The 10893-nt window shown below is 39.6% G+C and overlaps 2 protein-coding genes across 2 annotated transcripts in view; both read left to right on the plus strand.

Moving 5' to 3' along the window:
- The window catches only part of LOC107668682 (adhesion G protein-coupled receptor L1), a 35865-nt gene extending 32125 nt beyond the window's left edge, over positions 1–3740 (plus strand). Inside the window, exons 16-20 of the mRNA XM_016460647.1 lie at positions 1129–1302; positions 1388–1597; positions 2866–3086; positions 3168–3234; positions 3645–3740. Coding sequence (XP_016316133.1) covers positions 1129–1302; positions 1388–1597; positions 2866–3086; positions 3168–3234; positions 3645–3740 — 768 coding nt within the window. The remainder of the gene's footprint in view (positions 1–1128; positions 1303–1387; positions 1598–2865; positions 3087–3167; positions 3235–3644) is intronic.
- On the plus strand, positions 2810–10002 carry LOC107668683 (adhesion G protein-coupled receptor L1-like). Its single transcript, XM_016460649.1, has 5 exons — positions 2810–2813; positions 6297–6403; positions 6923–7045; positions 7179–7196; positions 7913–10002. Exons 2-5 carry the CDS (start codon positions 6322–6324, stop codon positions 8743–8745), a joined length of 1056 nt encoding a protein of 351 aa, XP_016316135.1. The 5' UTR covers positions 2810–2813; positions 6297–6321; the 3' UTR covers positions 8746–10002.
- The last annotated feature ends 891 nt before the right edge of the window (positions 10003–10893 follow it).

Consider the following 10893-nt stretch of genomic DNA (forward strand, 5'->3'; position numbering starts at 1 on the left):
CAACCACTGCAACACACACACACACACACACACACTGCAACACACACACTCACACTCACACACACACATATACACATCATTTGCTGATATTAGAAATCTATTGTTTCGAACTCGATCTGCAGCTGAGAGTTTTGCATCACAAAAAACAGGAATTGAAGTATTAAGAGTAGATATGATGGGTTACAGTTTAGTACTTTTGAAACATGAATATGATATCTAAAACAATATACAGAGATATCTGATTTTAATATCAGCCTAATCAGGGCAAAGTGGATTATTATATAAGCACTAAGTTGGCCAATGCCAATAAAGTCACATATAAAATGTAGAACCAAAAATGTGTATCTAACAAAAATACACTACTGTTCAAAAGTTTGATGTTTGTTTCAAGAAATTAATAATTTTATTCATCAAGGATGCATTAAATTGCTCAAAAGTGTCAGTAAAGACATTTATAATGTTATGAAAGATTATGAATGGTTATGAATGTTTCAAATAAATGCTGTTCTTCTGAACTTTCTATTCATCTGTGAATCCTGAAAAATAAAATGCATCACACTTTCCACAAAATATATTGGGCAGCACAACTGTTTTCAACATTGATAATAATCAGAAATGTTTCTTGAGCAGCAAATCAGCATATTAGAATGATTTCTGAAGATCATGTGACACTGAAGACTGCAGTAATGATGCTGAAAATACAGCTGCGCATCACAGAAATACATTACAGTTTAACAGATACTCACATAGAAAACAGCTGTTTTAAATTGTAATAATATTTCACAATTTTTTCTGCATTTTTAATCAAAAGAATGCAGCCTTGGTGAGCAGAAGACACTTTAAAAAACATTACAAAAAAAATTCCTACCAAACCCAAATTGTACTTTACATTAGAAAAAAAAAGCAAGTTTAATTTTATATCGCATAAGTAATTAGAAATGTGTTTAATTAGTTAGAATGTTTTAATAAGAAAAGAAAAGAAAATAATTTATATAATAATTATTCAAAACAAATGACTAAATAAAAATAATAAATTTTCTCAAGTGCTCTCAGGCATTTGAAGAACATAAACACACTCTTATAAACTGTAAATGGCTCACGGGCGTCTGTGTGGTTGTGTTTTGACAGCTGGAGAATCACTTCAATCCAAACTGTTCGTTCTGGAATTACTCTGAGCGCTCGATGACGGGTCAGTGGTCGTCGCATGGCTGCAGACGTCTGCACAGCAACAACACGCACACCACCTGCGCCTGCTCGCATCTCACCAACTTCGCCGTGCTCATGAGCCACCAGCAGCCCGCCGTGAGTCTCAAACACTCACACGCACGTTTAACCCTTCACACGCCGCGCCTCAGTCATTCACGCTCTGTTGTTCTCTCGGTGCCAGTATCCCGGTGGCGTTCAGGGTCTGATCCTGTTCATCATCACGTGGGTGGGGATGGTGATCTCTCTGGTGTGTCTGGCTCTGTGTATCTCCACCTTCTGCTGCCTGCGAGGCCTTCAGAGTGACCGCACCACCATCCACAAGAACCTGTGCCTCACGCTCTTCATCTCACAGCTCCTCTTCCTCATCGGCATGGACAAGACACACTATACCGTGAGTTCATGAGGGCCAGACTTCATCAGAGCAAACCAGACCACGCCAGACTGCATCAGAGTTAACCAGACCACATTAGACTAAACCAGACCAAGGAGCAAAATACGTTTATTTTAATTGAACAATTGTAAAATTGCGGTGCTCTTTCCGTGTGTGTCAGCTGTGGGGCTAGTCCGATGGCAGTTCTTCCAATTGTCTTCTAACCTAAAACAACAAAATGAATACATTCAGTAGTGTTATGATTTTATTTGTCTAGGTGTATCGTTTGTTCATTGAAGAAAGATTCGTAAAGACTGTTGAAAATTTGGATTCTGACCAAGCGGTCAGAAATTTTGCGCACATTTGTAGATACATTTTGCCACATCAGTGTGCATTTTACTATTTGGAAATTAAGTATTTAAGTTAAGACCAAACCACATCAAACCAAACAGGACTGTATCCAACTAAACCAGGCCATATTAGAGTAAACCAGGCTATGTCAGACCGCATTCACCTAAACCAGACCACATCAGACCTAACAAGAAGACTATCAGATTAAATCAAATCTTATTAGAACATCCAGACCACACCATTAGAGTAAACTATAGGCTACATCAGACTAAACCAGACACACATCAGACCAAACAAGACTAATCAGACTAGACCAAACCTAATCAGACCAAACAGTCAACCTAAATCAGACCACACCAGATCACATCACATCAGAGTAAACCAGACTACAGCAGACTGAATTAGATGAAACATCATCAGACCTAACACGAATTTATCAGACTAAACCAGAACACACCAGATCACATTAAAGTAAACCAGGCTATATCAGACCGCATTCACCTAAACCAGACCATATCAGACCAAGCAAGACTTTATCAGATTAAACCAAACCTCATCAGACCATCCAGACCACACCATTAGAGTAAACTAGGCTACATCAGACCAAACAAGACTTTATCAGACTAAACCAAACCTTACCAGACCAAACAGTCAACCTAAATCAGATCACATCAGAGTAAACCAGGCTACATCAGACCACATTAGACTAAACCGGACACGCATCAGACTAAACCAAACCTTACCAGACCAAACAGTCAACCTAAATCAGATCACTTCAGAGTAAACCAGGCTACATCAGACTGAATTAGATGAAACATCATCAGACCTAACAAGACTTTATCCGACTAAACCAGACCACCTCAGCAGTGAAGTGCTCATGCGTCAGGTGTATGCGTGTGTGTGCGTGCTTGCGTGCGTGTGTATGTGTGTGTGTGCAGGTGGTGTGTCCGGTTCTGGCCGGTCTGCTGCACTTCTTCCTGCTGTCTGTGTTCTGCTGGCTCTGCATGGAGACGGTGCAGCTGTATGTGCTGATGGTGGAGGTGTTTGAAAGTGAGACGTCTCGTCGTAAGTACTACTACCTCTCCGCGTACGGCTTCCCCACACTGGTGGTGGCCATTTCCACAGCCATCGACTACAGGAGCTACGGAGGACCCAAAGCGTGAGTGTGTTTCCGTCTGCAGGACTCATAGGAGGGATAGGTGTGTTTGTGTGTGTGTCATTTCTCTCTTGTTTTGTGTAGTTGCTGGTTGAGGGTTGATAACTACTTCATCTGGACGTTTATTGGCCCCGCTTCCCTCGTTATTCTGGTAAGATTAATTTACTTATTTATTTATAAGCCATTATAAACCATTTTTTTAATAAAAATAATTATTTATTTATTTATAAGTGTATTAAGATGAACTGTTATATACTGGTAAAACATGTATAGCCTGAGTGCACTGTAAGTCGCTTTGGATAAAAGCGTCTGCTAAATGCATAAAATATTAATTAATTATTAAATTATATATGTACGAGCAGAACACATTCTGAGTACTATTGCATATCTCACAATGCAGTGTGCTCAACTAGACCCTCGATTCCCAGCAAGAATGTTTTGACTAAAATTACTAAAAATGCCAAATAACTTTATTTGTGAGGGGATAAATGGACACTTGCTATCTTGTGAGTGTTTTCTGCTCTCTTAAGAGCCGTCTGACCTTTGAGCTCTTGTGTTTAGCTGAACCTGGCAGTGCTGGTCATCACCATCCACCGCATGCTGCGCCACTCCACCGTCCTGAAGCCAGACTCCAGCCGATTCGACAACATCAAGTGAGAATGCAGGGGTCAGGGGTCACACGGGGTTTGTCCTGTAGCCTCGGCTACAGCACATACTATTTACAGGAAATCTGTTGCTGTGAGTGACGGATTGCTGTTGATTTCCTGCTGTCTGACACCGAGTCGAGTTTCCTGTGCTCAGCTTGTGGAGTCGCTTCTCATGCAGAGTGTTTCAAATCATCACAATTATTGCAAACTTGCATAGTGTTTCTTATTTCTGCAGGTGTTATAGCAGAAACTCAACTGATTTAAGTGAATACTAAATGCACAGATAATATTTACAGATTATTGACGAAAAACATAAAATAATAATAATAATAATAAAAACTGTGAAATCCTGATGGGACTGGACATTTTTGAAGATATCTGTTTAGAGGAATGTTAATTTCATGCACTCAAACTGACCAAAAAAAAAAAGACCAAACTGTTTAAGATGTATTTATTGTTTAAATTGCCTGTTTGTTTGTTTGTTTGTTTGTTTGTTTATTTATTTATTCAAATGCAGATGACACTTTGATTTTAGCCTTATTTAGAATTAGCTTTTGTTTTTATTTTTTAGATTATATTTGTTTTTAGATTTTTCGCTTTCTTTTTAGTTAAAGTTTTATTAATTTCATTGTGTTTTACGTTTTTTTATTAGTTTTTTTAAACATGCATTTAGTTTTTATTCATTTTTATGTTTCATGTTTTAGTTGTAGCTATTTTAATTTAATAGGTGTTTTATTAGTTTTTGTTTATTTTAAGCATATCTGTTTAGTTTGTTTTAGTTGTAGTTCTTTTCATCTAATCAGCGTTTCATTCGTTTCAGGTTTTTTTTAAGCGCGTCTATTTAGCTTTTATTCATTTTTATTTGTTTTAGCTGTAGTCATTTAATTTAACAGGTGATTTTATTAGCTTTTGTTTTTTTTTTTAAATGATTTAGTTTTTATTATTTTTATTTTAGTTTCACGTGTAGTAATTTTATCTTAATAGGCATTTTTATTCGTTTTTTTTAACATGTCTGTTTAGTTTTTATTAATTTCTTTTACAGTAGTAATTTCATGAAAATTAGACATGTTGCCTTAGCAACTAACTAAAATGAAATGAAGTGTAAGTTTTTGTAATCTGTTTTATTTCTGTCAGTGTTAAGTGTATGCAGTTTACAAATGTTTTTCCAGTGTTTTTAGTCTTAGTTTGGTAACGGTGTGTGTGTGTGTGTGTGTGTGTGTGTGTTGAGGCGCCGGACGCTCAGCTCTATCACGCTGCTGTTACATTCACTGCAGAGGATCCATTGCTGAGCAAGTGATGTAATGCTACATTTCTCCAAATCTGATGAAAAGATGAAAGAGATCCGCACTCGTCCAGATTCAGCTCAAAAGGCTTATTTCATTTATTGCTCAGAGGTCACAAAAATATGTGCAAAAAAGTTTTGCACTTTTTTGCACATATTTTTGTGATCTCTGAGCAATAAATGAAATAAGCCTTTTGGGCTGAATCTGGACGAGTGCGGATCTCTTTCATCTTTGTATCATTGTATTTTTTGGATCTTATGTTATTTGCCTATTGGATTTTTGGATGAGTGTTTGGCGCTACGACCTTTTCTATTTGTGGATACATTTTCATATTTTAAAATTGTAATATATTTAATAAATAATTATAACAAAAATATTAGCAATAAAAAAGTATATAAAATATATATATTAAAAAACACTTAATCCTCTGTCAGGATACATTGTTGCTTTCTTTTATATGGACATTTCATATACATTTTTTTCCCCACAAAGTACACAATTTTTTTTTTGTTTTGTTAGAATGTTTTCCCTGAAATTCACACCCTAAGAGCACCATTTTCCGAGAGCGACCCATATCAACTCACACAGCTGTAATGTATCCCTGCACCTGTGTAAGGATCGTGCTGTTTCTCCTCAGGCACTATGGGTAATCACCTCCTAGCCAATCCAATGCTACAGACCCGCTCTGGCTCCTCCCCTTACAACACCCTATTGGCTGAAACATTCAACCCCCCCTCACCAGCAGTTTTCAACGCCACTGGTCAGTGTGTGTCATAAAAAGCACTGTTTTGTGTGTTTTAGATGTGTGTATCTGTATTCACTTGTTTTCCCCGTGTTTCTCCTCTCTTCTGTCCTGCTCTCTCTGTTCTGTCTCTTTATGAATTGATTTACAGGCACGTTCAGAAACTCAAGTATGGACACGTGTTCTCACTCTCTGTCTGTCTGTGTTTCTTTCATTTCCATGCTGCTCCTTCATTTTCACCTCCCTGCTGTGTCTATTCAGTTATTCAAATCAAGCATGACATTAAACATAAATGCTAATGTCTCATTTATACAGTATCACATTTACGTCACAATGACTGGATCAGACATCAGATTTTCCAATGCTTAAGATGTCCGTTTCTACAGAACTGGATTAATAACATGAATAAAAGGGACATCTGGGGGCTATTAAATAAAGTTAGCAGAACTGGGGGACTCTGTCCAGTGTTGGGTTTGGAATGACACGAGGGTGCAAATGATGACAAATCGTTAATTTTAAAGTTATTCCCATTTACTGTGAGCAAACTGGCAAGACGTATCAGGAGGATGTGGAACGACACTGTTCGACGGCAGACAGAATCGTCCTTCATGGCAGCTGAGATCAACAACACACCCACACTCACCCGAGGTGAAATACACACACACACACACACACACACATCCAGAGTTAAACATCCCTGTTAATCACAATTTCATCTTAATTAGTTATACAGAAATATCTACATTGTGCTTTTGTCAAAATTTTAAATATTACTAAATAAAGCAATGTAAAAAATTATATTATTTAAAAAAAAAGATTGAAATAAATGTAAATGTAAATAATTTTCGGTGTGTTATACATAATTAATAGATTAATTTACTTAAGAAATTTATAATACATAGAAAAATATTTTAAAAAGTGGACTTTATTTAAAAAAACAATCAAATTAAATAATAAAAATTAATAATAAAAAAATGTTAGTAATAACCAAGAATAAAAATTTTCTAATAATAATGTATAAACAAATATGAATAAAAACATTTGAATAAAAAATTGGGAAATTTGACCATTTATTTAAAAAAAATAAATGAAAAAAAAGAATTTTTATAGTAATTTTTTATGAATGTATCCCTGCACCTGTGTAAGGATCGTGCTGTTTCTCCTCAGGCACTATGGGTAATCACCTCCTAGCCAATCCAATGCTACAGACCCGCTCTGGCTCCTCCCCTTACAACACCCTATTGGCTGAAACATTCAACCCCCCCTCACCAGCAGTTTTCAACGCCACTGGTCAGTGTGTGTCATAAAAAGCACTGTTTTGTGTGTTTTAGATGTGTGTATCTGTATTCACTTGTTTTCCCCGTGTTTCTCCTCTCTTCTGTCCTGCTCTCTCTGTTCTGTCTCTTTATGAATTGATTTACAGGCACGTTCAGAAACTCAAGTATGGACACGTGTTCTCACTCTCTGTCTGTCTGTGTTTCTTTCATTTCCATGCTGCTCCTTCATTTTCACCTCCCTGCTGTGTCTATTCAGTTATTCAAATCAAGCATGACATTAAACATAAATGCTAATGTCTCATTTATACAGTATCACATTTACGTCACAATGACTGGATCAGACATCAGATTTTCCAATGCTTAAGATGTCCGTTTCTACAGAACTGGATTAATAACATGAATAAAAGGGACATCTGGGGGCTATTAAATAAAGTTAGCAGAACTGGGGGACTCTGTCCAGTGTTGGGTTTGGAATGACACGAGGGTGCAAATGATGACAAATCGTTAATTTTAAAGTTATTCCCATTTACTGTGAGCAAACTGGCAAGAGGCATGACAGACTCGGTGTTTTTGTGGAAAGAGTGAATTTTCATGTTCATCACATGCACGAGAGAACATAAAAGCCAAAAGCATCACTATATGCACACATTCATGCATATGCAGTGCCTGAAACCACTCGCTCACTCAGAATCAATTACATATCAATGCCACATTCACTAAAAAGTGTCACCTTCTGAAAAATAAAATGGCCTTGAAATCCAGTTTGGCTTTTTAAACTGAAACATTTCCAGATGGATCTGAATTCAAATTTTAGCTGTTCAAACTACAAGCATTTAATTCAGCTGCTGTTTAATTGCGCATTTCTCTCTCTGTACTGTAGAGGGCACACTATCGCGCAGCCGTGAGTCGTGTGGGCTGGAGGGAGTCCGGCATAACGGAAATTACAACAACAGCTACTCGCTTCACGGCGGGAGTTCGGATCTGCTGGGGGGCGTTCCTGTGGGATCCGGGGGCGTGTCCGGAGAAGTCAGCCCCGCCCTTTTGACGCCAAGAGGGGCAGAGTCTGCTGGCTGTTTGAGGCGGAACCTTTCCGACGCGGCGGCATTGGAGAAGATGATCATATCCGAGCTGGTTCAGAGCAACCTGCGGCCTTCCACCGATCGCTACGGCAATGGACCGAATTCCACGATGCACCGGCAGGACTACACCACGTCGACAAGTCACCGAGAGCCTCCGCAACGGCCCTTGCCCCGCCCACCTCCGCCGCCTCCGCAGGACGAGGAGGAGCTGCTGTACAAAGCGCTGGAAAAGCCACGCCTTCCAGACAAGCCCCGCCTACCCGATAAACCCCGCCTGCCGGATAAGCCCCGCCTCCTGGAGCACGCCCAGTCTGTGTTCTACCAGAGCGAGGAGGACTCGGAGAGCTTCTCGGCCGAAATCACGGACGGTGTGGGCGGGGCCGGACCGGACTCTGCCTCCCTGTACGCGCGGGATCGTGATTCGTCTTATCCCGACAGCAGTCCCGAGGCACTGGGGGCGGAGCCTCATCCCACCCTTCCACCGGATGAGCTGTACTTCAGCGCAGGACGCCAAGCGCACATCTCGGCCTTTTACCAGCCTCCGCCTCGCAGGACCAACGACGAGGCTCGGCCGGGACTGCAGCCCTCGCAGGGTGAAGGCGACGGACAGATGCAACTGGTGACGAGTCTGTGACTAGGGCGCTGGTGACCAGGACACGTAGATCTGGAGGAGGACAATGAGGGTGGACGTCTTCAGCATCACCATCATCATCATCGCAATTAGCGTCTGGGCGAATCTCATGCGTCTGGTTTGTAGGTCACCCCAAAATCTCAAGTAGGACTTGATCTGAGTTCTGATTTCACTTGTTTTTGTAGTGAAATATGAGCCGGACGTGTTTCCGTGAGATTCTCGCATTAGTATGAAGCTACTTTCAGTGTATCGTGTGTCCTGGGATCTCCCAGAAGGAGCGGTGCGCTGAAAGCCTTGGGAGATTACTGTTGAGATGATGATGATGATGATGATGGCAATGCTGGCTTCCTCCTCCACGTCTCTGTCTCCTGGTCACCCGAACACCCACCCTGCTCATCTCACTGCCATCCAAGCACATCTGTTTGTCCTTTCTGAGAAGAAATCTTCTTATCGGGTAGTTTTTCCTCCATTCGTCCATCCTCCATCTCTTCCCTGCTGAGAAAACCAGTTTAAACCATCCTGAGGTGGATATCTGGTCTCCTGGCCTGGCCCAACTGGTCCGTTTTGCTGGTTTTGGGTGGGAGACCATCTGAAAACCACCTTAGGCTGGTTGAAGCTGGTTTTCCAGTGGGATTTCTTTCATTCAGGGTGGTGTGGTGTATGAGTGTCAGACCTTTATCAGAATGTGATAACACTTACACCAGAGACCGCAGCTCTTATACATGCCAAAAAAAGAAAAAAATCACACATTTACACTCTTGGGGAGCAGCTACTGTCGGGATCACGCTCTCACCATCATAGAGGTCAAAGGTTAAGAGTCACAGGTTCAACATGTCAAGCAAATCAACTAGACTGTTGTTTTTGAGCAGCGTGGTGGATAAAAGAACAAAAACTTGCTTTTGTGCAACCTGTCTGGACGCAACCCAATCATCTGCTTTAGTGTTCAAAACACTGACCAATCATGTTGTTGGGTTTGGAGAACGCTGACAATGCTCCGCCCCCTTCCTGTGTTTAAGTAGGTTGATCGAGGACGTGACGTTTAACGGTGGGCTTTTAACAGCAACTTCCTGTAAATAAGAACTGAGAGACATAATGTCTCTGGACATGCTTCTCTTTCACTTACGAGTTTATGGTTGAAAAAAGTCTTAAAGAATATGTAGATGAACTGATGACACTGTCTCCTCTTTCGGTCTTTTTCTCACTGTGTCTCTTTCGGTCTTTCTCTCTCTCTGAGAGTGGTTCATGTAAAAAGATAAGAAATGTTTTTTAATCAAAATAAAACAGACAAAAGCAAACAGATGTTGTCCAAACTTTTCCTCAGCTAATCTGCCTAAATGTCTCATTCAAGATCTCTGATGAGCACTGTGTTGACCGGGAGGTCAAGGTTCAGCTGGTGAACAGGTAGACAGCATCTTGAGCATCTACGATGAAGCATTACATTTTGCAGCCCTTCTAATGTTTGGCTGCAAAGGTTGTGTTAAAATTTGGCTTAAGAAAATTATTTAAAAAAAACCGGTCCCAATTATAGATGCCTAATGTGATTCAGCCTTACATAGCTGGTAACCAATCAGATTTTAGGACAAGATTTAGAGTTACGCTGAGCAGGGATGTGATTTTTCCATATTTATATTGATTTCTGTATTTTCTGACTTTTTATATAGATTTCTGTATTTTCTGACCTAAAGTATGAATTGCGTAAATCCAAGGAAAATCAAATCAAATGTGTTATCAGAACTGTGTATAACTCTGTTTTGTTCAACAGAAACGTTGAAAGCTAAGAAATTAAAACATAAATATTAGTAGTCAGATTATTGTTGTTCTATAAATTTATTATTAAATACTATTTTTTATTTTCCAGTGCAATACTATTAACGATTTAATTTTATAATTTAAATAAAATTCAAATTTAATTCTTATAATAATATAAACATTTTAATAAAAAATAAAAATAATAATTATGATGATGATGGGTTTCTTTCTTTGTTTAGTCAGCTGATCACATGCCTGGTTAGGTACCCAGTGCTGCATTATCATCAGCAGCAACATTTGTTATCAGTTGGGGTTTGTGTTTTAACGCTGAGGTGACGTGTGTGTGTGTGTGTGTGTGTGTGTGTGTGTGTGTGTGAGTGAGTGAGAGTGTGTGCGTGTGTG

Source organism: Sinocyclocheilus anshuiensis, unplaced genomic scaffold (genome assembly GCF_001515605.1).
Source record: "Sinocyclocheilus anshuiensis isolate Anshui unplaced genomic scaffold, SAMN03320099.WGS_v1.1 scaffold156, whole genome shotgun sequence".
Lineage (NCBI taxonomy): Eukaryota > Metazoa > Chordata > Actinopteri > Cypriniformes > Cyprinidae > Sinocyclocheilus > Sinocyclocheilus anshuiensis.